General features: G+C 42.1%; 3 protein-coding genes across 5 annotated transcripts; 1 reads left to right on the top strand and 2 right to left on the bottom strand.

Annotated features, from left to right (window-relative positions):
- Nucleotides 1–181: 181 nt before the first annotated feature.
- On the bottom strand, nucleotides 182–6,421 carry LOC114449089 (V-type proton ATPase subunit C 1-A-like). Its single transcript, XM_028426447.1, has 13 exons — nucleotides 6,274–6,421; nucleotides 5,640–5,800; nucleotides 5,044–5,111; nucleotides 4,068–4,153; nucleotides 3,323–3,417; nucleotides 3,021–3,112; nucleotides 2,731–2,829; nucleotides 2,561–2,629; nucleotides 2,360–2,452; nucleotides 2,174–2,267; nucleotides 1,711–1,808; nucleotides 1,460–1,586; nucleotides 182–882 (listed from the first exon to the last, which is right to left on the bottom strand). Exons 2-13 carry the CDS (start codon nucleotides 5,769–5,771, stop codon nucleotides 784–786), a joined length of 1,152 nt encoding a protein of 383 aa, XP_028282248.1. The 5' UTR covers nucleotides 5,772–5,800; nucleotides 6,274–6,421; the 3' UTR covers nucleotides 182–783.
- A 2,618-nt stretch (nucleotides 6,422–9,039) lies between these two features.
- LOC114448944 (antizyme inhibitor 1-like) lies at nucleotides 9,040–15,457 on the top strand. 3 transcript variants are annotated; one of them, XM_028426202.1, is made up of 12 exons: nucleotides 9,040–9,279; nucleotides 10,537–10,658; nucleotides 11,740–11,951; nucleotides 12,069–12,242; nucleotides 12,475–12,647; nucleotides 12,815–12,949; nucleotides 13,076–13,157; nucleotides 13,276–13,350; nucleotides 13,449–13,614; nucleotides 13,761–13,876; nucleotides 13,964–14,184; nucleotides 14,267–15,457. In XM_028426202.1, exons 3-12 carry the CDS (start codon nucleotides 11,850–11,852, stop codon nucleotides 14,379–14,381), a joined length of 1,359 nt encoding a protein of 452 aa, XP_028282003.1. In that variant the 5' UTR covers nucleotides 9,040–9,279; nucleotides 10,537–10,658; nucleotides 11,740–11,849; the 3' UTR covers nucleotides 14,382–15,457. The 3 variants fall into 3 exon arrangements, with proteins under 3 accessions (XP_028282003.1, XP_028282004.1, XP_028282002.1); XM_028426203.1 differs by lacking the exon at nucleotides 9,040–9,279 and adding an exon at nucleotides 9,707–9,934 and having other exon boundaries at nucleotides 13,967–14,184; XM_028426201.1 differs by lacking the exon at nucleotides 9,040–9,279 and adding an exon at nucleotides 9,707–9,934.
- A 191-nt stretch (nucleotides 15,458–15,648) lies between these two features.
- On the bottom strand, nucleotides 15,649–18,121 carry LOC114448671 (Krueppel-like factor 10). Its single transcript, XM_028425779.1, has 4 exons — nucleotides 17,964–18,121; nucleotides 17,258–17,476; nucleotides 16,327–17,170; nucleotides 15,649–16,244 (listed from the first exon to the last, which is right to left on the bottom strand). Exons 1-4 carry the CDS (start codon nucleotides 18,084–18,086, stop codon nucleotides 15,985–15,987), a joined length of 1,446 nt encoding a protein of 481 aa, XP_028281580.1. The 5' UTR covers nucleotides 18,087–18,121; the 3' UTR covers nucleotides 15,649–15,984.
- Nucleotides 18,122–27,250: the final 9,129 nt, after the last annotated feature.

Genomic DNA, 27,250 nt, shown 5'->3' with positions numbered 1-27,250 from the left:
GACAGTCCAGTATGGTCTTTATTTTTTGGACAACGTCCTCCTCTGACACACCTCCAGTCCAGACCAATTCCAAACATCTTTGTGTGTCAGCATCCTGCTGGTTCATCTAAAACTCATTTAATAAACATACGAAGGGCTGTGGTTGGCGTGAGTGAGAGGAAGAGGAAATCATTTCACCCACTTCATATGATTCAATCATATTTATTCAATCAATGGCTTTCACAATACTCTGATATAGATCTCTTTTTGACAGCATAATACACACAACATACACATGTATTTGTTCACAATTTCTGCAGTTACACAATCTCAACAGCACATTCCAGATATGCTTGCCAATGGGTACAATGATGAAACTGCCCACAAATATCTGAACATGATGCTGAAGGTGTAGCCATGGATACACACCAACACATGTGGAATGACACAGTAAATATACAGCTCTCCATGGTAACTTCTTGATTCATTTCACATCCACAAAAAAACAAAAACAAATCATCTGTGTGGCTTGAGAAAGAAAATACACTGTAAACAAAAACAATATTTAAAAGTCTTTTTTGTCCCTTGGTTGTAAAAGTGGTAGAAGCTTGCTGATGAGTCTTTTCACCACAAGGAATGAACATGCAGCACTGTCATTTAATCAGCTGATGGAGGAGGAGGAGGAGGAGGAAGAGGAGGAGATGATGAGGAGACAGAGAGTGTGGAGGAGGAGAGGGAGGTTTGACCAGGAAAAACATAAATTGATCAACACTCATGACACAAGGACAAAAACAGGGGGACGCGTTAAACTTTGAAATCCAACAGATTGCAGTCAATCTTGTAGTAGACGTAGGGATAATACTCCTGCTGGCTCAAGTTCAGCCCTGGGATGTCCATGGCAGACTGGAGAGGAGAAGCAGCAGTGTTAGTGTGGAATACTCTCATAATACTCTCCCAAAATCAGGTTTAGTGGTATCCTTTTAGTCTAGTTTTTCTCATTGACATTGAGTCATCATTATTTTTCCTAGTTGATATCTCTTTCGCAGTAACATGGTATTGCCATAAGAGGGAGTAAGTACTCTGACACAGCCATGGAGGAGAGGTGCATCCCAAGTCGATCCTTCTATGCATATACTATGTCTATAAAGAATCTACAACACACTGATTATAAGTGTACCAATGTCCAGCGGTTGGAGTTCTTTTGTTAACCCTCCCGGGATTAGGGCAAGCTCCGAATTCATCTGCTGCACCTGGTTTTTTACACCGAACATTTTAGGCTTTTAGGTGCTCCTTATAGTCGTGAAGATACGGTAAAGTAAATAAGCCCCTCCATGTTTGTGTGCCTTCAATATTGCATTTGTCCCTATTTGACTATCTTTGAGAGTAAATCATGAAATCTTCTTGGAACCCACTGGTTACACTACAATGTTATGGCCTTATGACAGTGATTTATTAATCAGGATGTAATTGTAGCACTCACATCAATGATGGCCGCTGCACTGCTGTCCAGATGTTTGTACAGATCATTGAGAACCTCCCTCAGCTTCTTCATGGTCTTCTTGCTTGGTTGCAGCAGCATGGCCTGAAAGTTCACAGGCAGCCCATACCTGGAAGAATACACAACAAAGATTTAGTGGATTTGGTGAAAAGAGATGAGTAATATTGCCTCTGCTTTAATATACACTAGGTACATGCATGGGTGACGTTTGGAGTGGGTTTTCTAATCAGTACCTTAAAACAGATTCCACAAAGACCCTTAGTGCTTTAATGTGGATCCACGCAATGAACGCTTCACTGAAGTTCACTTTTAGCCATCGGACCAGTGGACCCTGCAGAGAAGAATAACAGTAACCAAATCTATTCTGGTCTTGATTTAATTTTTGAAGAAGAACTCAACTTCTGCTTCTCAAGCTTATTGATATGTGGCAGGCAGGACTGACTGCAGAGTGGAGCTCCATTCTGTCTCTCTGCTAAGCAACTGCAATGCATTCAAGATGACCTTATTGAAAAGTACTGTTGATATTTAAGTGGTAGTTGCAATTTAGGTAAAAGTTTATATATATAAAAGAAAATGCAGGAAATCTAAATTGTGCCAAGGTATTAAAATACCCTCTAATACATCGGGCATAGAAACCACAAATGAGTCCAAATTTAAAAGGAATTTTAAAATATCCACAGGATCCACTCGACTTACAAACTGTTTCTTCTTGTCTGTGGAGAGCCGCGTCATCTCCTCTTTGTCTGCCTTCATCTCCTCTTCATTGTACTGGAATTCTCTCACTGTGAATCTATAAAGGACAAAAGTAAAAGATTTATTATTATTTATTTATTATTATTATTTCATGTACATATTGTCATCACTCAATCTGAAAACTCTTACTTCTGCTCTCTGGCTTTGTGTTTGAAGTCATCGATGGCTTTTCTGAACAGAGTGACACTGAACAGTCCACTGTCATTGTCTTCAAATAGCAAGCTGGAGGAAAATAGGTACTTGTTTTAGTGCTGTACATTAAATGCTGAGTGCAGAGGGAATGTAAATACTCACAGTGTGTTATGTTAAAGTATAAAAGTCATAACTTACTTCGAGGATCGAGGCACCACCATCTCTGCAAGCGTTTCGTACGCTTTCTGCCAATCAGGATAGGCTGTCCTAAAACAAAACAATGTAATGCAGCCTTGTGTTACTTTCTAAACTTAGTGCTTAATACATGTGTGTTATTATTTGTGACCGCCTGAGGAAGTAACACTCACTTTGGTACCACTACCAGCAGAGTAATGAGGTACTCTGAATCAAGCACAAAGTCTTCCTTCTTGACAATATCAGCCAGGCTCCTGGTCAGCAAGCTCCCCCTGGTGGCGCAAAGCAGGTATTACAACTACAGAGACGACAACGGTGCTGCTTTGTGTTCACCAAGCAAATCAGCATCAGTCTTGGTAACTTCAGATTTTGCTGGTTAACTCAAAAATGAAGCACACTGAAACACAACACTTCCCAAAAGAACTCTGGTACACGCAGACATTTATGCATGTGAATTACTTACGCGTTCTTCCTTTCTAAGTTCTGCAGGTTTCCCTTCAAGTTGTTATACGCCGATGCTCTGGTCTTCAAGTCATTGTCAATCTGGGTTACTTGCTGTAAAACATCCAAAACGTGACATGACATGACACATATGCAGACATTATGCAAAAACCCTTCCAGTAATGAGGGCAAAGCCTGATTGGTCCTTGTGGGTGCACCACAGTGAAGACAGTGCTGAACCTTTTACTACACAGGAGAATACAAAAATATACAACTTACATAAATACCATGCTGAATTCTCTCTGATCTCACTGACAGACCTACCTTTGAGATGATTTCAGAGATGTTTTTAAGTGACTGCTTTATGGGGTATTTTGCCATGTCCCACTGAAATCTTGTGATGTAAGTGATGAGATCAACTGGAAAGAAACATGACAAAAGACCTGTCAGAGTGATATCTGCATTTGATAATTGCAGTAAATCCAGATACAGCTAAAAAGTGATTTTAGAATCATTTTATTCATCCAGAAACAGATCTAAAGAACTCACTTTATAGTGGTTAGACAGACTCACAAGAGGCAGGTGATAAGGAGAAGAATTGGAAATTGTAATTGTAAATTGTAAATAAACATCTACTACAACCTCTTGAAATAGCTGCTGGGGAAAATTGCTGCAGAGAGCTGACAAAAGAAGTATTCTTGTCCCTCATGTCTACAGTGGCAATGGCTGCTATTCAAGAATGTGGGTTTAAATCTGCTCAGTACCCTCAGGCTACTAGAACATCCTCATAAAGGGAGGAGCTCAGTGATACTGATGTCTTAGATGCTATTTTTCTGATAGCCCAAGATCCAAATTCCACAAAATAGAGATCCAAATTTTCCATGTCTGTTATGCAAAGTGTGTAAATGTAGGAATTGACTCTCTGACAGAGAAATGTGTTGGGTTTACCCACCAGAGGCCATGAACTTGTCAGCAAACTGCAGATTTAGTAAAATATGAAAGAAAAAGATCCAGATCCAGAATATTTCAAAGCCTGAAATTGTCATCAGTGTTGTAACCGTCACTGTACCTCCATTGGCCAGCAGGTTCTCCTGTACTTTGTCTCGACTGTCCTCCAGCACGTCGGCCATGTACTGAGCCACCTTCTTCACCACACTGTGAACACCCAGGAGACATCAAATCACGCCATGCCAACACAAACTGCCCGCACAAAGCTGCTGTAAACCACACATTCAGCCAGCACATGGCCACCCTGACCTCATTCTCCCACATTTTACACAAACAGACACACACATCAAAAGCCTTCACACTGTGCTGTTAAGATAATCTCCTGACAAGGCAATTTATAATATGACGGACTTTCAGAGTTCAAGATTTTTGACCACACTGTTCAGCAGCACATCAAAGCAGTAGTAAAGCCACAAAAAGACCGAGCGCCAAGTCACATTTGATGCCTAAAAAGTTCATAAGAAAATATGCTGGACACCTGTGGTTAACTGTTATTCATCTGTCATCAAGTTACAAGGTTGAATTATTGGCAAATGTTGAAAAACTCATCAAAAACATTACAGATTCGTTCTTGGATAGAAACTTCAAAGAGGAACTAGATTAAAGATGGGCCATGTGCAAACAAGTGAAGCCATGTTGCAACGTTGGACTTTCTCACAGTCTTGAAAGTATCCACAGAGGAAGCGGAGCAGAGTTCAGGCAGTAATGACTGTGTGTGAGTTTTGGATGTCAATATTTCCAAAAGACTATAAATTACATACTCACAGCACATAAGTCAGCGGGTATAAATATGACTAAAGAAAGGGCTGCTGGTGTGTCACCCAACTGTAAATTGCTAAGTTTAGACTGCGAGGCTCACTAACGGCAGGTCCCTGTGAAATTCCTCATTGTTAGGGAATGGATAACAGAATTGCAAAGTGGCCACATTAAACAGTTAAGAGCACAGGTTACACTTTTGATTTTCTTTCAAACATGGCCTGCTGAATAAGAGACTGTAAGAGAAAAATACATATTTCAGAGTGCAGCAGGTTGCATACCTTTCAACAAATGAATCTAATTTAGCCAGTTCGTCCGACAGCCCGACCAAGACATCTAGTGTCCCAACCTGTTTTTGGATTAAAAAAAAAAAAAGAGTTAGACTTCTGAGTCATCAATCCTGAAATCTGGGTCAATTTAAAGTAGGGTCAGCAGAGTTGTGTTTAAACAGTGACATCTGGGGTTCAGCCAGCCTACAGTGACATCCAGGGGGGCCCCATGTGCTTAGGATGGCGCCTCTTTGTCCAGAGCCGCTCATGTATTGCTAACAGTTCCAAGAGGACATCACAGCCCCATGCAGCAGCAAGGTCAGCAGGGTTACTTCACCTTCAGCACAGAGAGGAACTGAACCAGACGAGCTGAGCTGCTCTGTGGATGAAAACTTCACCTAACCTATGCTTCAACATGCAGCCATCAGATCTGTGTAAAGACTGCTTCCCATACACACAATCTGCTTATTCTTGACAGTGGATAAATAAGGTGAGTCTAACATTCTACACTACTTTTAAAACAGATTGAAAAATAATTACAAACAAAAATCAAATTGTGTACTGTCTTGTCTTAACACACAGCATTGTGGCCTGTAAAACATCCTAACCTTGAGGTCCGGGATGCTGAATTTGTGGTTGGTAGAGAGGTTGTTGGTACGTGTGGTGGCTGCCATCATTTTGTCCCATGTTTGCTGGCAGGTCTTGTCTCCCGGTGCAGAGATCAACCAAAACTCTGTCATGCTCACAGCACTGATGCAGCTAGAAAAAACTGAGAGGACAGCAGTGTTTAGACTAGTGTGCATAATTGTTTGGGCTTAAACTTTAACAAACCTCAATTTTAAATAACAATAGCTGGCGTTTACATAGTACATAAGTACTGTATTCACATACTGTCTATATCCACATTGTAGCGTTAGCTGGAGCTTCTGTCATTTAGTGCCCTGACACTGTTTACAACTAAGCTAGTAATATGATGCTACACTAGCTACAGAAGACCATTCACTGTTCCGCTACAGACTGATTTACTGTTACTTGTCATACACACTTTACACATGCCTGACGTTACAAAGCCACAAACAACCATTAGACACAAACTACACCATCCATAGCTGACAAAGAAGATGGTTAAGGTCAAGCAGCATCCAGCAGGGATTAGCTACCCGTTAGCCACTTAGCTAGCTTTGCTAACAACAACAATAACAACTCTAGTGATTACTGATATTGTTTAACAATGAAACTCACCTGTGTAATAAAAACGTGGCAGTAATTTGTGAAAATAGAGGTGTCTGCGGGGTTTCTATGGCTTGGTAATGTTCATAGTTGCTGTTCTGTGTAGTTCGTGAGGTCTCCTGACAGCAGCATCAGAGTCAGCTGATCCCCCTGCTGCCAGAGGAACCGGAAGGCCTCTCTGCTCACACTGCGGCAGCCCAGCAGCGACCACAGCTGGTGGACAGAGGGTACTGCAGCTAGAATCAAATACCAATGCAATCAAATTCCACACTTTAGAAAGACTTTTTTTCAATTAGGCCACACTCCTTAGCACATTACCAACTCCTTTAGCACATTATTATAACAGTCATGCAGCATACTGTAACTTTTACATATGGAGTTTCAATAAATTTCCTGAATGACCAGCCCGTCTTACACTCCACACTCCAACCACATTCCAAATGCATTTGTTTAACCTTAATAGAAAAGGGACAGATGATGATGCCAAGTCAGCAGCATTTGAGGCTTTGGAGTTACTAAATTTGGAAAAGTTGGGTCAGGTTTCCTGACTTTGGGTGTCTCCTGTTGAGAAACTGAGGAAAACGCCCCCCAAAGGGGACATGTTTATAGTTTAGTGGGTCTGGGGTTCATTGTTTGGGACACAATGCTTGGTCTGCCTGGAGCCAACCGTCGACTTCAAACAGCAGGGTTGAGTTTGCCCGTGGCTGGCTAGAGGCCAGTCTGTCGGGATGTTATCTAGACACACGCACACACGCCACACTCAGGCAGTCTACACAAGGCAGGCTACTGCTGAAAGTCTGCTGCGTGGTGTCTTCAGATTCAATAGAAAAATATGCTGTTTTACCACTGAATAGATAAATAGACTATATACAGGCTCGATGCTACCGTTCACAGAGCCTCACATGGAGTTCCAGAGAAGAAGTGTGTGTATGCGTGTGTCAGTCATGCATTCCAGGAATGACAGTCCCTCTAAATGCTTTGTACACACTGTCTGTACTCACCTGTTTAATCTGTAAACCGGGCCACAGTGACTTGCACGTCCACACATGTAGCCTTAATAAGTTTGTTTGTACGTACGCAACATTTATTGCATTTACATGTATAACATCTTAGAGCTCATGAGAAAACAAAGCAACATATATACAGAGTTAAACATGCTTTAATCTCATGCACTGACACTGAGTTATTGTTAGCCGATCCATCATGGTACGAAGAGGAAACGAGGGTGAAATGTGCATCATTATTTAGACCGTGTTATTGTTTGCCCATCATGGTGTATCTTGCTGTGTCTCGCCACCTCTTTGATACAATTGTTCACCATGGCGTGTCCTGGGAAAGCCCTGAGATAAAGCCTGTTCCCTTTGGGTGGCATAAAATTCAATTATTATTTTCCAGTATAAACATTAGGGTGCATTTTAATCTCATAAATATCTAGTGTTAACTTTTACTTTTAGGTTTCATAATGAGACTGAAGTGGTCCTGCAGCCTGTTGCTTTATGTTTCCCTGCTTAAAATTCAGATCAGTGTGAAGAGAAGTTTGTTTAGAATTCCCTTTTACTTTTACTTAGCAACATTCTTTGGCAAAAAAAAGGAGGTGAAACCACTTCAGGGTGACTTAACAACACTAGAAGCGGTTGCATAAGACTTAATTATCTTGTGTTTAATCAGTGACTGGTGTCCACACAATGACACAGAGTCTCTAGATCTGCCTCTTTCTGACGACATAAGATTATTTTACAACCACAAACAGTACTTTATGGTTGAAAGACAATCACATTGGCTGCACGTGTGTTGATATTTTATCCTATTAATGTTGTTTAAGCTTGTTGCTCAGTTCTTTTCTTGGTCAGCCAGTGTTGATTTATAGTCTGTCTAAGTCTGTGCATTGATGTAATCTGTTTGCAATGTTTGCAAATAAGAATTCCTGCTGCACAATGCAGCCACTGGAGTATTTGCCCGCACAGTGGGTGGTACACATGTCTCTCTCTCTCTCTCTCTGTCTGTCACATACCCAGTAGCTGCTGTCTGTGGCTATTATAAGCCACACAATGGAAATCAAACATTTTTGCTTTACTGGAAGCCACTTTAGATGCTATGTGTGATTAGCCCTATATATACATAGTCTCATTTAGTGACGGAGAAAAACAGGCACAAAACACGGAACAGCTTTTGTGTTGCAGTCCATGGAAAACACGCTGCCTCTCCGGCCTTTTACAATAGTGAGCACAGTAGTTTTATTAGTGAAACAAGCGCTGCTATTGTTTATTTTTCCCCAAGGAGCACTTAAAGCTCATCTAACACTCTGAAGAATTTAATAGTTCTGTGAAAAACACAACATAGCACGAACAGCTATGTGTAATCCAGAATATGATGTGGGTCAGCAAGGGTTGCAAAGACTTAAAGGGAGATTGCTTTGTTTTTTTTTTTTGGTCAATACAGGATTTTCATGGCAGAATGGGGCTCATGGGGTGCAGAACCAAGAGAATATAACCAGAGATTACACAGGCAGTGCTATAAAAGTGGACTTTGATAGAAAACAGATATTATGAGATCTATCATGTATCATGTATCTGACTTTAGAATAATATCATACTTCATGCTTTATACCAAAATGATGCGAACATCGATACAGAGACAGAAAACACTTCCCTTCTGTTTGGCTAACAGTAGCTGAGCTCTCCTCTGCACCCTCCTCCTCCTCCAGTGTTGAGGAGGGAGACATGCAAATTTTATCTTCTTGAGAAAAGAAAAAACCACTCACACGCTGCCCCAGACCCTGCGTTTTTCAGGAGCGGGCTCAACTTCTCAAAGTCACAACTACAAAGGCAAAGGGATAGAGAAGTCCAGTCTGAGCTTGAAGACAAAAAAAAAACAAAATACATGCATTGCTCATCAGGACTGATGTTTTGTAACTGCTGACTGTGGCTACAGAAAAAAAGGGATTGTGCCAGGACTTTACTGGACAGCATTTTGTCCATATTACTGAACCATGGGGAATATGATGAAGACATAACACAGGTAAATTTGACTCAAACATTAAATATGTTTTATTGTAAATATAGCATGTAGTAAATGATTTAATTTCTGTATAAAATCTGGAAATATTACATGATCGTTGTTAAAAATTTCGCAAACAAATTGTGGTTTTATAAACAAATGCTTCACACAGGCTTTGACAGCTCGAGAAATCAGTAAAATTAGCGTTAATTACGTACCGGAAATAGGTTTATATGACTTATATAATCTTAATGCTTGTTGAAGATCGTCTCTAATACAGATGCTGTATTATATTTAAAATATTGGTAATGCGTTTTACTTTCTTACTTAACCATTTGCGTTCAAAACAACAACACCACAGAACGTTTATTCTGAATTTTATTTTGATAAACAAACCGGAAATCACGGTGTTGTTTTCGGTGTGTGACGCTGCTGTCTGTCCGTCTCCCGCCGCGACGCTCACACGACATCCGCTGTTGTCGTCGTCCTCTCTCGGTCGTCGGTACAAACGATCCAGGCTAGCTCGCATTGTCAAAGCCTTGAACGGCGCTAACTTAAACGAATCCACCACATCGATGGCAATTATAATTTTCTCCTTTGGTTACCCCATCACTCTTTAAAAATTCCGCCGAAAAAGAAAAAGCGTTCTGTCCCCTCTTTTGGGTTTTCTGCAGACGTAAGTAGCTTAGCTACCCGCGTTGTTAGCTTGCTATGATGTTAGCATGTTGTTAGCTAAAGCTAATGAGGAAGTTAATGTTATATTGTATATAAACGTTACTATGAAGACATAAACTGCATTATTACGGCAAATTTTATGTATTTTTAATAACATTCCAAATGTGTAGCTTACGCTAATGCCGTATGCTATAAGACAAATGAATACAAATCGACCTGTGACCACCCAGGTTGATTAGAAACTAATTTACGGTGTAGAAAATTTGGTTAAGAACTAGTTGCAGTTAGCTTGGTGGTTAATCAATGCAAGAATGAAAGATTTTGTTTGTAATTTGATTAAATATGGCACTTCATTCAAAACGCTAAACCCAATAATTGCACTCATTCAGTTGTTAAGTACACACAGAATGATATTTTTAACTATTAAAACAGCATCCTTTACAAAACTCAGGTTGACAAACTATAAACACGTTCTTAATCCATCCACAGCTTCTGGCCACACATAGTGTCTGCACAACTGCTTGGTAGTTTTCTAGATTTGACTGTGTAAATCTAATATGCATAAATCTAAATGGCCATGTCCTCATGTGTGTCATTTTGCAGGTGTACAATAACTACCCAGAGGATCTAGGGGCATCTCTATACCGGGAGCCATTTGACTTCAACGCCGAGCCACCTTGGGATCCTAGCTGATAGTGGACGAGTTCTTCCCCGGACTCATCCATGTGAGTAAATTGGCTATACTGTGCATCTTCTTTAGGACTCGGTATACTCTCACAGTGAAAACACTAGCGTTTTTTTTCTCCCTGCTGATTGTGCATGACACAAAACTCTGTTTATAAATCCACTTTGACAACCTCAGTTTATTAACTACATTTATCTGCTGCATTCTGCATGATGCAGCATCATGGACTTCACAAACGGTCTGTACCTAATTTAGATCTGCAGTTTCAGATCTATTTTCAGCTCTTGTAGTCAAATGAGAGGACACTGTGTTCGGGTCAGCATTTATCTACATTTTTCTCCTACTTAGATTTAGTTGCAGTAATTTTGGCTATTAACATCAGGCATGTAATGATTCGGAGTGTGGTGTCCTACCTTTTCTTTGTATAATTCATTAACAGTACAGGTCTGCACCATATGTTACCTGGGATTAAGCATTGTCTTAAGTTACACAAAATCTTAGTTGATTTTTAAAGGGAGGATAGTGTTGAGCCATTACCCCTTTTTGTTTTTTGATAAGTGTAACGCCTCAAAAATTACATCACCAGTCATCAACAGTCTGCAACACGGCAGTCCTGTTCGGCACAATGTCAGTCTCCCAGATGCACGGCCAGTTCACATCTGGTCCTATCCAGACTACTGCCCTTGCTGACTATTGTGCAACATTACCGAAAATGAAGTTGTGAAACAGACGCCGCCAGTATTGTACCTTGGTTAATGCCATCAAAAAAGAATCCTTACGGGTCACCAGCTCTGGATTTAATGGTGATTGTTGGGGGTAATTGATGGTAGAGTAAATGAACCCTGTGCCCCAGACTCTGTGTTTTCACAGCGGCTTTTTAGAAGAATAGGCCTCTTCCACAAAGCTACCCTGTAACGTGGAACCGGTTCTCTGCTCTGATTGGACGATCATTGAAAATGAGTTGTTAGATTGCAGATTTCATCAGAGAGCTGTCGTTTCCAGCTATGGAATAAACTAGAAAAGCGCAGGACAACAACACAGAACATGCATCATTTAAATATAAGTGTTTTGCTATTTGATCTTTGTGCTTTAAATTGACTATTCTTTTTGTTCTTGTACAGTTTGTTGCATAAGTCTAGGACCCCAGGGGCTCGAGAGGGAGCGAGCAAGACCACTTTTGGACTAGCCACATTCTGTATGCGTGTTGGATTTGACGAAAACGGTTGAGAGGATGAAAGGAATGACTGATGAACCCCAGTATTCTGTCGGCCTGCTGGAGGGAGGAACAGCCCTTTGTGATGTGATCGACAGTCACATTTATGAACAGACACTGGTACGTGCTTTATAAAACACAATATATTTCTTATTGCATTGCTTGAAACTAGATATATTATTAGATGTAGTAGGGTGTCATCTGACTGATCCACATTATGGTGTCTTTCTTCCTCAGGCTGATAAGAATGCATTCTTTGTAGCAGACCTGGGAATCATAATGAGGCAGCACGTTCGCTGGCGAACCCACATGCCCCAAATTCGACCCTACTATGCTGTCAGATGTAACAGCAGTGCAGCTGTAATTGAAGTTCTTGCTGCCCTTGGCACCGGATTCATATGTGCCAACAAGGTATACTCACAATATATATATTAGAGCTGAGTCCTGCCTGCAGTCAGGCAGCACCCTGGAAAATTGCGGTGTTTACAGTGTAGTCCTATAAAGAGCAAAGTGTTTCACAGCCCTTCTCTGAACCAAGGTAGACAGTGTATGTAGAAAAGATAAAGACACAGTACCAGGTGACCAGCATACATCAGAACTCAGATTGTATTTTTTATTTTGAAATATGTGTTTTGTCTTTCAGTCTGAACTTGAGCTGGTGCAGAGCCATGGTATTTCCTCCGAAGACATCATCTACAGTGGAGTTTGTAAACAGATTTCCCAGATTAAATATGCTGCTAAGAATGGCATCGACCTCCTGGTGTGCGACAACGAAACTGAGCTACGCAAGATTTCTCGCTGTCACCCCAACGCCAAGTGAGTTCTTGATAAGTCCTTTTTCCTGTGACTGGAAAACAGTTGTTTAGACTGCATGGACTAATTGTCCTTACTTGCTATGTATCTGTGATAGCATCTTGTTTGATTTAAATCGGCAAACTCATCTGGATTGACTGAGCTTCTTTTTGTCCTGTGTTGTACTTTAGGCTGCTGATACAGGTATCAACAGAAGCATCTAACCTGGACGATGAGATGAGTATGACATTTGGCTGTTCTCTCAAGGACTGCAAACATCTGCTGCAGAGTGCTAAGGAGCTGGGTGTGCAGGTGGTGGGTGTCAGGTGAGGCCTGCAGGAAAAAACACTATTTTACTATAACAAAATTGTTAGCTGCCTTAGGAGCAAATATTTGAATTCAATTAAATTTTGACTTTATCTTTGAAATGTCTGTTTGCGTCTTTTCCAAAGGTCCCATATTACCAGCTTCTGTGAGGACGACCAGGTGTATGTTCATGCCATCTCTGATGCACGTTGTGTCTTCGATATGGGAGTAAGTCATGTTTACTAATGTTGTGTCATTGCTACACACTGTGGCAGTTGCAGAATCACTCACGGTTTTATTGATAATTTGTGCTTTATTTACATATTTCCAAATGTGTGTGCTGCAGGAGGAAATTGGCTTCGACATGAAAATATTGAACATTGGAGGTGGATTCAGTGGCTCTGAGACACAGCTGGAACTGGTCAGCATTTTCCCATCCTGTTTTTTGGAGCTAAGTAGTAGTAGTAGTAGTAGTGTCTAAATGTGACATGTTACATGCCATTGTCATCTCTTTCACAGATAAATAGTGCAGTCATGTCTATGGTGGACCTTTACTTCCCTCCTTCTACTGGTGTTTCCATCATTGCCGAGCCTGGCAGCTTCTTCGTGTCTTCTGCTTTCACCCTTGCCGTCAACGTCATCTCCAAGGAGGCGGTGGCACGTGATCGCCAGGACAATGAACATGGTCAGTGGCTCAAAATGCACATGAATAAACAAAACTCAATGCATATTTACAGAGGGGGGGGGAAAGTGCAAACAATAGAACTGTTTACATTCCAAACAAACGTGTAAATCTTAATTATAAAATAATCCTTAAATTTCTTTGTACAGATGAACTGTCTCTGAACGAGGAGCCAGAGTTCCAGTACTACATGAACGAGGGAGTGTACGGATCATTTGCCAGCAAACTCTCTGAAACGCTGATTACTGCTCCATCTGTCCACAAGGTAAGTCTTTTATGCGTCTTGATGCACGTCGCATGTGATGAAAAACACATTTGCACTTCCTGACAAACACATTTTCTACCTTGTTAGCAGAACACAGCTCTGGATGCTCCTGTGTTCAGCAGCAGTCTGTGGGGTCCTTCTGGGGATGACCTGGACCAGGTCGTGGAACACTGTCTCTTACCTGAGCTCCACATTGGAGACTGGCTCATGTTCACACATGCTGGGGCCTACAGTCTGGGTCAGCCACTGTGCACCGGCAATGATTCACCACCACCACCTGTATACTACGTCATCTCCTCCAGAGACTGGTGAGCATCTCTGCAGTGGAGTTTACATTTAAAAAGAACGGTGCAGATTATATGCTTGTTTGTTTTCTTCTTCTTCTTCCAGGTTTGAGATGCAGGACACTGGTGTCACCCACGAGGCTACACTGAAGAATTTCTCTCTGGTCCCATACTTTCTAAATTCCTGCCAAACAGAGGCTGCACTGTCTGTCCCAGCTTAGCAATCATCTGACCAGGGAGGCTTTTCCACTGGTTTCTGCTGCTAGCTTCCTTTGGTCTACATTCCAGTGGGATGAACTCAACTGACTGTGCAGATTATGCCGGGACCAGACATCATTTCCTAAACCCAACTGTACAGCACTAGTATGTGATTAGATGTTAATTAGTATGCAACAAGTTGAATGACTGCAGAAAAGACACATGCATTCTTCTCTCTGCTTTGGCCATCCCATGGAACCTCATTTTACACTTACACAGCAGACGTATCTAGCAGATAATTTTTAAATATTTTGACAGATGTATTATCTATCTAGCTCTATTAATTTTGCCATTCTTGCAAAGTAAAATACTTTATGTACCCCTGAGTGAAGCAGTGTATTTAAACGGAAACACCATTCTGAGATCTCGTTGGTAGCTTTGCTACAAGATGTGTATTTATGATTTTAATTGGTCGTATAGTTTATTTTGTGTGACAAGAGCTTGTCTCCATTATTACATGGATCGTTTGTTGTCCTCTTATATGTTCCTAAATGCAAGATGGCAGCACAACATTGCTGCACACATGAAGGCACATTTACTGTTTATTGCAGTAAAAATAAAGCATGTATGATCTATGTGTGGTGTCACAGTGACATCCATTTCTAAAAAAAAAAAAAAAACATGAAAAAAAGATAAGAGCTGGCTGTCTCCGCTGGGGGTAAAGTTTCAGTGTTGCTTGCCAGTGAAGTGTCATCTGGTTGCTGCTATGCCATGTGATATCAAAGAAGGTTTATTTGGACAGTATGTGCTGCAGAAGGAACACAGGAAGTGTTGATGGAAAATGAATCGGCTGACATGGAACGGGATCTTTTCTTTAAAAATAATTACATTTCTTCTATTTCTACTGATGTTTGTTTATGTTTTTGAAAGGAAACAACTGTATTTTATGACTGTGCAAGTACGCTTGCATAGCGTGTATCGTATCTGTGAAGTTGTCTCCCAATCTGTCTAAGGCATGATAAATTATCGGGCATTTGCCTTTTTATTAACTTAGCTGTGCTTGTCTAAATAAACAGTAATAAACACCTCATTGACTGGACTGTGAATCATAGCATCTGTGGTTTATTACCAGATATAGACCATAAATATGTGCTACTGTCCTGAATCGATTTCCATCTCTGAGGTTGTTTCATAACCTCTGTCAGTGTCAATGCCAAGTGGAAACTAGATAACGGCATAATAATAGAGCTGATAGAGATCTGAAAAAAATGAAAGATGATAAAGAAAATATATAGTTTAAAATTTAATAAGAAACATGTTCCTTGCAAGGAAACAACATTGTGCAAAAATGTTTATAACAAACAGTAGATTCTCACAAGCAACAACATTCAACAATCTTTGGTCAAATGTCACTGAAAAGTAAACACTCAAGATAATTTGCAAAAATATGAAACTATAATGTATTTTCAATGTAATTGCTCAGTTTAAAGTGGTGCAGTAGTTTAAAGCAGAATGTAAACAGTTTGATTTTTACTGGTAATCATTAGTTAACACCTCAAATATCAACGATGTTGCAGATTAGTATCAGTTGACAGCTGATAATCTCAGTTTCTGATCATTCTTCTTTCACAGACAGTTTGTCGCAGAGAGGCTGACTGTTGTGGGTGCAGACTGGGTGACCCCTAAGGTCCAGCAGGGTGTCTTCCTCACTGCCAGGTGTCGTCGAGCGTGCTTGGCCAGGTGGTCGCTACGCATGAAGCGGCTATGGCACATGGGGCAGGCGAACTTCTTCTCTCCGGTGTGGGTTCGCCGATGGCGAGACAGCTCATCTGAGCGAGCAAATCGACGCTCACAGCCCTCCCACTTGCATCTGAAGGGTTTCTCACCTGAAGACAGAGAGAAGTATATATTACTGGACTACTTGTGCCACATATACTTGCATTACTATGCCATGTGTTCATCTCTTACCTGTATGTGTCCTCATGTGGGCCTTGAGATGGGAGCTCTTGAAGTAGGTTTTTCCACAGTCCTCATGTGGACAGACGTGGTTACGTGCACGCGGCACATCTGGCTGCATTGAAGTTTGTCTTTGCTGTGAGTACACATTGGCAGGAGCAGGGGCGATGGGTGCTAACTTGGTGCCACTAGGGGTCACCAGTGCTGGCTGAATGTATAGAGTAGGAACAGATGGCTGAGAAAGAAGCAGCATTACAGGGCCTTTTGCCACCTGACCACCTACAACAAAGATCTGTGCAGGAGAAGCTGTTTGTGGTAGTGCATAGTCCTGTTTGTGCTGCTGTTGTACTGTAGGCAGTATACCGGTGTGTTGCTGCTGACTCCCAGTGGATGTGGCAGGCCTTTGCTGAACAACTGGGGACGAAGAAGCCACAGGAAGAATCTGGCAGTGGACAGGCACAGGGGGGACATAAGCAACAGCAGCAGGGACAAACTGAGGTGTCTTTGAATGATCATTCAGGCCTAAAAGACTCCTCTGGTTGTCAGCTAAGGCTTCCTGTGTGTCCATACTCTCCCCGGAGTCTCTACAAGTAAGCCTAGCCTCAGAATTCAAATCAGTTTTAGAGGCTTTTGTGTAAATCCCACAAAGTCCGTCTTCCTTTAAGGTATGACTGACGTTACAGGAGCAGTGCTGGCCATCTGCTGTGTGGCGGATCACAGTGGTGCACTGGAGCCTCTGTGTAGGAGCAGCAGTGTCCCTGTGCTGGGAGGGGTCTTCTGCAGGTTGGTATGGATTCAGTGCAGAGGGTGGAGAGGCAGTCTCATTGTGGCGTGGACTGTACGGTGGTGTCAGGCACTGAAAGAGAAAGGCATAGAAATGTTGAATGAAATACTCTTGAGTTCGGCTTTACAAAGCTAAAGACTCCACTAATGGATCATTTACCAAAGGAGGGTCCTGCTGCACAGAGTCGTCCTCTGAGCACTCTGAGGAGGGAGTCAACGGTCTGAAATGTCTCAGTTTGAAGTTCTTTGACTTCCAGTGCTTCGTCATGGACATCAGGGCCCACACAGCCTCCAGGTCACCTGCACCCATAGAACCAGGCTGGAGCTCGGCCTGATGGAAGTCTGGAAACTGGTGCTCTTCATCTTCCATGTTTGCACTCTGCCAAAAGAACAATAATCACATGATATAAATCACCCAAATCAATGAAGTGTTATCATTTGTTTCCTCTTATCACAATACTGTATATATACTGGTTTTGTCACTTCACAGAATATGCAAAGCAGCATGTGAAGTGTGCATGATCAGCTGCTGCTCCTCAGCACTGAAGACCTTTCACCTACTTTTCTGGCCAAAGGCACCAACTGTGCTGGTTACAAAACAGATCACAACCCCTACGTGCACCTGGCCTGGCAGGCCACCACACACACACACACACACACACACACACACACACACACACACACACCAATAATATTTCTCAACATTGTTAAGAGGGTAATGTAGTGACATATAGAGTAATTATAAAAGGGTGGACAGTCAACTTTATAAAAATAAAAAGCCAAAAACGAATATTTATGTAACATTATTCATCATTATCCTCATTTAATTTCTCATACGTTCAAGAAATGAAAAGTGATTTACTTACATCTATATGAGCCTGTGTGATGTGTTCAGGTTTACTCGCTGAGCAGGATACTAGTCCTTGAGAACTTTTGGGAGTGAATTGTAAAAGTTTCCCAGTTTTCTGCTCGGCCTCTTTCACATTCATGGTTTCAAACGCGGTGAGGGGGAAAGAGTGGGCGTGGCCTGACTCGCCGACCAATACGACGCAAAGGTGTGCTGCGGGCTAACCAATGGGAGAGGGGCTCTGTGCGTGATCGGAGGCTGCCGGCACCGTGGACGGTGCGTGGTACACAACAGAAAAAACATTTCTGTCTACAGCACCCATCCACCCCCACACCCCCCCACCCTACGCCAATACACACACACAGACACACACAGACACACACACAAAATGAGTCACTTCACACGCTCTATCATGACTAATCACATTTTGGAGTGATGACAGTGGAAAACAGAAGCTTGCCATGAGCTAACAAGATGTAGGTTAATGATACAGGCCACAGCATCATAAGCTCACTATCATGACACATTTCCTCACATGCACTCTTCATCCCTAGAAAGTAACCTTAAAAAAAGGATACAAAAAAACTTTGGTGCATGTAGATGACATTAAATGTCAGATTATTTCTGTGTTTTTTTAGTCCAAGAAACTTCTCAAAGTTCTCTCCCCTCTATGTCCTCTGTATCTTCCAAATGTCCCTTCTCTGTATCCTGAGTGCTTTTTCCAGTTGTCCTGGCTTCTTGTCTTGCACTGGGGAGGAAAGAGGTCAGCCAACAGGAGATGGCCTCAGGCAGCCCTGTGGATTAGGTAAGTGTCAGCTGTCTAGACCTTCCTGCACAGCACAGGGAACCAGAACAAAAGCCCGGCTGTAGACGCACAATAGAGAAATACACACACAGACAGACAAGCGCATTGGACTGTGTCTGGTACTGTGGGATGTTCCTCAAAAGCATAAGAGAAGTGGCATAAAGAGAAATCATTCTACATTCATGCTTAGTTAGTTGAACGTCTTCACATGCTGCTGCAGCTTCTTACTCAAATAAAACCAAACTTTTCTGCATCTTTACTCCTGATAAAACCCCAACACAGTGTTAGATCCATGCAGATTTGCACTGCAAAAGTACTAAGTTACTTTTTTTCTCAATTCAAATCTAAGTTCTAAGCATTATGACATGAGTGGTCATGTCATTAAATAGCTGTTTTTCTTTGTTTTCATGAGTCCGGTGCCATGTTCCTGGTATATGGCCAGTCAGGTTGCTCTGTTTTTGGAAACATGATGCAATGCTGTCCCAGTTTGTTGGCTGTACCATGTGGTTCCAACAGCCAGGTCTTTTGGAGCAGAACTTTACTACATCACCATGGTGTGGTGCAATGTACAAACACAGTTTGTTAGAATCGATGCCAGCATTGCCCCCAGAAGTTCCAGCCTCTTATACAATGAGAGCACAGGGTGGTGTTGAATGGTAAAACCGGGCCAATAAAGACTTGCTGTTGTCCTCTTTTTTGGGGGAATAGGGGTCTCTCTCTCTCTCTGTGTCCATTTAATCCTCTATAACTGAGCAGGAACAGCACATTCTTTGGATATAGGTGATGCAGAGAGCCTGAAGCCTGAAGCCTTGTGCCTGACCTGTAAGGATATGTCCCAGCCAGCCACTGAGAGGAGTTATTTTAAATCTACTCTCTGGTCACTGATCGTGTTACTTATACCTCTGATTGTGGCCTGACTGACAGGAGCTGGTGCTGTTCCGCTGATTTTAGAACTGAAACGGCTTGTATCAGCTCAAACTCTGTACATATTATGTCTTTACACACGTTTCAGTTATGTTACCCTGACTGGTTAGTTTATATAACCTCGAACCGCTAACCTTGCTCTGATGATAGCGCAGTTTCCTGGCTTCGACCCTTTGTACCCATTTTTAACAACACCACAGGTCATTTGATAACCCAGAGCCCGCCAACCTAAAAATAGCTCTGGATTTTTCTGTGGTTTTGTTTGACTTCACTCTTGGTACATGTGTTTTTTTCAAGGCAGTGGCACTGGGTTCATCTTCTGTGAACTTAGTCAAACAGAAAAAAAAAATCATCTCATCCACCTACACTACTGCGGGCTACACAGCACAAAGAACTGAATGAAAATGTTTTTTGACCTGTTAAATGTGGAGTATTTCTTTATTTACTCATGCTATTATTATTGTTGAAATTGAAATTTCTCCCTTGTTATGTATGTATGTTTCGAAACATGTATTCAGTTAAATTCAAATCAGATAAAGAGATAGTAGAACAAACAGCATCCTCGTTTTTCGTCATTTTAGGTCCATTTCTGTTTTCTTTGCCTAAACTCGTGCAGCAGATGACAGGTAAACATGTAGCCTGACCTGAGGTCAACTGGTTAATGTTATCTCCATCATACTTCGTCTCATATCACGATGACCACTTCTGCAGCAGCAAGTCTCTCATATTCAGTTCCCACAAGATGTTTTAGGGGTAAGAAGTATCTGATGAAGTGCTTTGCAGCATTTGCGCTGGCAGATGAGCTGGGCAGGAGGGGTCAGCTGGCATTTCTGTGGCTTTCAGGGGTACATCTCAATTCAAAAGTGAAACACTGCCACCTGCTGGTGCACACAAACATGAGCCTTTTTGACAGTATTGTCACAGGAGATGCATATTATTTTGATGTTGGATGCACTAAAATCTTTTTATAACTATAAATTAATAAACAATATAAACCCAGGTCTACACTGTAAAATGTAATTTGTTCACCTTACTTAAAAAAATAAGGAAACTGATTGCCTCAAAATTTCTAAGAAATGTATGTCAATAACTTTAAGCTCTTAAAGCTCAAAATAACTGTGTTAAGACTTCTCAGTAAATGTAAGTTTAGGTAACAAATAATCATTAGTTTGGTAAACTACAACATGTAAGTTTAGGTTACACGGAAGGTCTGAGTTATGTTAAGTGAGGTTTACTCTTTGAACTCATTGAAAGTTATGCTAACAAGTCTAAGTGTTCACATTACTAGGAAAATATAAGGAAACCGATTGCCTCAGTTTCTTTAAGTAAGCTGAACTAACTTCTGTTAAGTAGTTGAAAAAAGAGATGACAGTTTGCAAGGGACATTAAAAGTTTATTTGCCCTCTAAGAAAACATTCAAATTCATTAGCATGAACAGCAGATTCAAATCTGTTCAAGTGCAAATGTAATGCAGACATTTGGGACAGCAACAGCTAAAACCTGCTCAGAAATTTCATTTACTCCAAATAATAAAAACAGTTTTTACTTTATGTCTGAAAACTAACCCTTGGTGCAACTCCTGTAGTGTCTGGTTGGCACATCCTCCCTTTGACTTCAATATTGTGCTTCCTGGGACATTACTCTATTATTTTGGCTGGTATATGAGTTTTGTTTTATTTTTACTGTGATAAATGCCTATTAACTGATGTGTAAAAAATTAGGTAAATGTTTTGTTCTTGAACCACCTCTAGGTACTAAGAAAAAAAAGACTCTACATTTCAAGTCAATTGATTGCTGTTTTTTTTCTTTTTTAGGTTTTAATCATGGGCAGAAAGCTGGTAATGCATTGGAAGTGTAAGTACTGCTTGTTTTCTTCTGAAAAGAGGGCTCAACTATTCAAGCACTACCACTTAAAACACATACTGAGATGAAGAAATGCCACCCAATGCTGTTTTCAACCCCAGGAGATGGACTCCACGTATGCCTTGAGAAGACATGAGTTGGTGAACCCTGGAAACTCCAGTGAAAGCCACAATAGAAAGGTGGCCAGCACTCTTTACAGAGTCAGGTAATTTAAAACCCTTTCCATCTTTTATGTACCAAGAGTGTTCTTTTAATGCAGAATGTACTTTCATTAGTTGTAATATATTGAATATTGATTGCTGCATCTGTTAGAAATATACTCCTTGCTTCTTGGAGATTTTCAAGTGTGATAATTGTGGTTGTAATGCTGCTGTTGTTGTTAGGACTATGATGACCCATGTGACGTGTCCCACTCTTCAATCTGGATCCTGACAGTGATTCCTGAAGATGTTCTACACTCTCTTGACTCGCTCCACCTGCAGGCTTCAGGTACTGCAATAATTTTGGAGGCAACAATGGTGATGGATGACCTTAAAGATCTTCTTATACTCTCTATAGAGTAAGTCTATTTATCCAGCTGCCTGTACATTTAGTATTTTTTGTTGTCAATCTCCAGTAGAGTTCTAAACTATTCTTTTAAGAATGAAATCTGAAATTTCATGAAATTCACAAGTATAAGACATGATGGATGTTCTGACTCCTTTAATCATTTAATTAGTTTGATTGCTGCAAGGCAAAACATTTTCCACCCTCAAATTAACATCATCAGTCAATGAGGGAGCCCTTCAAATCATGCCTTCTGGAAAATGCTACTCCTACAAATTTCAAGATAGAGAAACCATTCAGAGCTTAAAATACTTCAAACATCTTGGTCTTCAAAACTTGTATACAGAATTTGGAAATTCAGCATACTATAACTATAATTATATATATATATATTTTTATAGTATTTAAACAGACATTAATCACATGACCTTTAATGTAAATACATAAAACATGGCAGTACAGGTATATGTTTGATTATGTTTTTATTGGCTTAACTATTTACAAATAATGCTAAGAGGTAGACTTAATGAAACTTCAGTATCTTCTATCTGTCTTTCTTCCTTTTTGTCTTTCGCCCGTCTCCTCTCTACAATTAATGCTAAACTTCGGTTTGCCCCAGCTGTATCGGTCCTGGTGGTCTAGACTCCCCTTGTAGTCCCGGCTGCCCTGGGAGTCCCGGCTGCCCTTGTAGTCCCGGCTGCCCTGGGAGTCCCGGCTGCCCTGGGAGTCCCTGCTGTAGTGGCGGCTGCCCTGGTAGTCCCAGCTGCCCTGGGAGTCCTGGCTGCCCTGGGAGTCCCGGCTGTCCTGGGAGTTTGGACTGTCCTGCTCAGCTTGGCAGACCTGGTAGTACCAGCTTTTGAGGTAGTCCTCATGGTCATGGTAGTACCAGATGTCTGCGTTGATCCTTTCAAAGACGCTGTCCAGCTCATTGCCCTGGGAGTCCCGGCTGCCCTGGGAGTCCCGGCTGCTCTTGTAGTCCCTGCTGCCCTGGGAGTCCCGGCTGCCCTGGGAGTCCTGGCTGCCCTGGGAGTCCTGGCTGCCCTGGAGGTTTGGACTGTCCTGCTCATCTTGGCAGACCTGGTAGTACCAGCTTTTGAGGTAGTCCTCATGGTCATGGTAGTACCAGATGTCTGCGTTGATCCTTTCAAAGAGGCTGTCCAGCTCATTGACCTGGGAGTCCCGGCTGCCCTGGAGGCTCTCCAGTTCTTTGCGCACTTTCATCTCGTGCTTCTCTTTCTGCATCTTCTTCTGAATAAAAGTCCTGAAGATTGTTGATGAATCTCTGTCTCGCTATGTGTCGCTCAGAAGTATGAGGGAGTCTATACCTGAGGTGCATATATATACATATAGACATCAAAGGACAAGTTATGACATCATCAAAGGACACTTTAGCTAGCGACGCTAGCGGTAACGTCGCTAGCGGTAACGGCGCTACTGGTAACGTCGCTACTGCTAACGTCGCTACTGCTAGCTTAGTAGCGTTAGCTAGCTTACGCGCCTTGATGCAAAGATGAGCATGTTTAAGCTAGCACTAGCAACTTTAGCTCTTCACATAGTAAAACTCCATATTCATTAGAATTTTAAGGATAGAATTTAAGCAAACATAGTGTGTACATTAATATGGTAGTTGCTAGAGCAACTGCTACACCCATTGATAGTGCAGGATATTGTATGTTAAGTAGGATATTTAGAGAAATTTTTTGTAGCTTAAGTTTAAAAAAAACTGCAAGCACCGTTACAGTATGACTCAAATTACACCTAATGTTACAGTTAATGTATTATGTTTGCAGTAATACAAATATTGTGCTTCCTGGGACATTACTCTATAATTTTGGCTGGTATATGAGTTTTATATTATTTGTATTTTTATTGTGATAAATGCCTATTAACTGATGTGTAAAAAATGAGGTAAATGTTTTGTTCTTGAACCACCTCTAGGTACTAAGTAAAAAAATTAACTCTACATTTCAAGTTAATTGATTGCTGTTTTTTCCTTTTTTAAGTTTTAATCATTGGCAGATTGGTTTACTGCAAGCTAGCTAACGCTACTAAGCTAGCGGTAGCGCCGTTACCGGTAGCGCCGTTACCGCTAGCGACGTTACCGCTAGCAACGCTAGCTAAAGTGTCCTTTGATGATGTCATAACGTGTCCTTTGATGTCTATATGTATATATATGCACCTCAGGCATAGACTCCCTCATACTTCTGAGCGAGACAGAGATTCATCAACAATCTTCAGGACTTTTATTCAGAAGAAGATGCAGAAAGAGATGAAAGAGCGCAAAGAACTGGAGAGCCTCCAGGGCAGCCGGGACTCCCAGGGCAGCCAGGACTCCCAGGTCAACGAGCTGGACAGCCTCTTTGAAAGGATCAACACAGACATCTGGTACTACCATGACCATGAGGACTACCTCAAAAGCTGGTACTACCAGGTCTGCCAAGACGAGCAGGACAGTCCAAACCTCCAGGGCAGCCAGGACTCCCAGGGCAGCCGGGACTCCCAGGGCAGCCGCCACTACAGCAGGGACTCCCAGGGCAGCCGCCACTACAAGGGCAGCCAGGACTCCCAGGGCAGCCGGGACTCCCAGGGCAGCCGGGACTCCCAGGGCAATGAGCTGGACAGTGTCTTTGAAAGGATCAACGCAGACATCTGGTACTACCATGACCATGAGGACTACCTCAAAAGCTGGTACTACCAGGTCTGCCAAGACGAGCAGGACAGTCCAAACCTCCAGGGCAGCCAGGACTCCCAGGGCAGCCGGGACTCCCAGGGCAGCCGCCACTACAGCAGGGACTCCCAGGGCAGCCGCCACTACAGCAGGGACTCCCAGGGCAGCCGCCACTACAAGGGCAGCCAGGACTCCCAGGGCAGCCGGGACTCCCAGGGTAATGAGCTGGACAGCGTCTTTGAAAGGATCAACGCAGACATCTGGTACTACCATGACCATGAGGACTACCTCAAAAGCTGGTACTACCAGGTCTGTCAAGACGAGCAGGACAGTCCAAACCTCCAGGGCAGCCAGGACTCCCAGGGCAGCCGGGACTACCAGGGCAGCCGCCACTACAGCAGGGACTCCCAGGGCAGCCACCACTACAAGGGCAGCCGGGACTCCCAGGGCAGCCGGGACTACAAGGGGAGTCTAGACCACCAGGACCGATACAGCTGGGGCAAACCGAAGTTTAGCGTTAATTGTAGAGAGGAGACAGGCGAAAGACAAAAAGGAAGAAAGACAGACAGAAGATACTGAAGTAGATGTGCTTTCTCTTTCATTAAGTCTACCTCTCAGCATTATTTGTAAATAGTTAAGCCAATAAAAACATAATCAAACATATACCTGTGCTGCCATGTTTTTATGTATTTACATTAAAGGTCATGTGATTAATGTCTGTTTAAATACTATAACAATATATATATATATATATATATATATATATATATATATATATATATATATATATATATATATATATAATTATGGTTATAGTATGCTGAATTTCCAAATTCTGTATACAAGTTTTGAAGACCAAGAGGACTACCTCATTTAGAGAAATTTTTTGTAGCTTAAGTTTAAAAAAAAACTGCAAGCACCGTTACAGTATGACTCAAATTACACCTAATGTTACAGTTAATGTATTATGTTTGCAGTAATACAAATATTGTGCTTCCTGGGACATTACTCTATAATTTTGGCTGGTATATGAGTTTTATATTATTTGTATTTTTATTGTGATAAATGCCTATTAACTGATGTGTAAAAAATGAGGTAAATGTTTTGTTCTTGAACCACCTCTAGGTACTAAGTAAAAAAATTAACTCTACATTTCAAGTTAATTGATTGCTGTTTTTTCCTTTTTTAAGTTTTAATCATTGGCAGATTGGTTTACTGCAAGCTAGCTAACGCTACTAAGCTAGCGGTAGCGCCGTTACCGGTAGCGACGTTACCGGTAGCGACGTTACCGCTAGCAACGCTAGCTAAAGTGTCCTTTGATGATGTCATAACGTGTCCTTTGATGTCTATATGTATATATATGCACCTCAGGCATAGACTCCCTCATACTTCTGAGCGAGACAAAGATTCATCAACAATCTTCAGGACTTTTATTCAGAAGAAGATGCAGAAAGAGATGAAAGAGCGCAAAGAACTGGAGAGCCTCCAGGGCAGCCGGGACTCCCAGGGCAGCCGGGACTCCCAGGGCAATGAGCTGGACAGCGTCTTTGAAAGGATCAACGCAGACATCTGGTACTACCATGACCATGAGGACTACCTCAAAAGCTGGTACTACCAGGTCTGCCAAGACGAGCAGGACAGTTCAAACCTCCAGGGCAGCCAGGACTCCCAGGGCAGCCGGGACTCCCAGGGCAGCCGCCACTACAGCAGGGACTCCCAGGGCAGCCACCACTACAAGGGCAGCCGGGACTCCCAGGGCAGCCGGGACTCCCAGGGCAATGAGCTGGACAGCGTCTTTGAAAGGATCAACGCAGACATCTGGTACTACCATGACCATGAGGACTACCTCAAAAGCTGGTACTACCAGGTCTGCCAAGACGAGCAGGACAGTTCAAACCTCCAGGGCAGCCAGGACTCCCAGGGCAGCCGGGACTCCCAGGGCAGCCGCCACTACAAGGGCACCCGGGACTCCCAGGGCAGCCGGGACTCCCAGGGCAGCCGGGACTACAGCCGGGACTCCCAGGGCAGCCGCCACTACAGCAGGGACTCCCAGGGCAGCCGGGACTACAAGGGGAGTCTAGACCACCAGGACCGATACAGCTGGGGCAAACCGAAGTTTAGCGTTAATTGTAGAGAGGAGACGGGCGAAAGACAAAAAGGAAGAAAGACAGACAGAAGATACTGAAGTAGATGTGCTTTCTCTTTCATTAAGTCTACCTCTCAGCATTATTTGTAAATAGTTAAGCCAATAAAAACATAATCAAACATATACCTGTGCTGCCATGTTTTATGTATTTACATTAAAGGTCATGTGATTAATGTCTGTTTAAATACTATAAAAATATATATATATATATATAATTATAGTTATAGTATGCTGAATTTCCAAATTCTGTATACAAGTTTTGAAGACCAAGAGGACTACCTCATTTAGAGAAATTTTTTGTAGCTTAAGTTTAAAAAAAAACTGCAAGCACCGTTACAGTATGACTCAAATTAC

Source organism: Parambassis ranga, chromosome 16, assembly GCF_900634625.1.
Source record: "Parambassis ranga chromosome 16, fParRan2.1, whole genome shotgun sequence".
NCBI classification, from domain to species: Eukaryota; Metazoa; Chordata; class Actinopteri; family Ambassidae; genus Parambassis; species Parambassis ranga.
The sequence above is the reverse complement of the archived record's forward strand: the minus strand, read 5'-3'. Positions and strand labels throughout refer to the sequence as shown.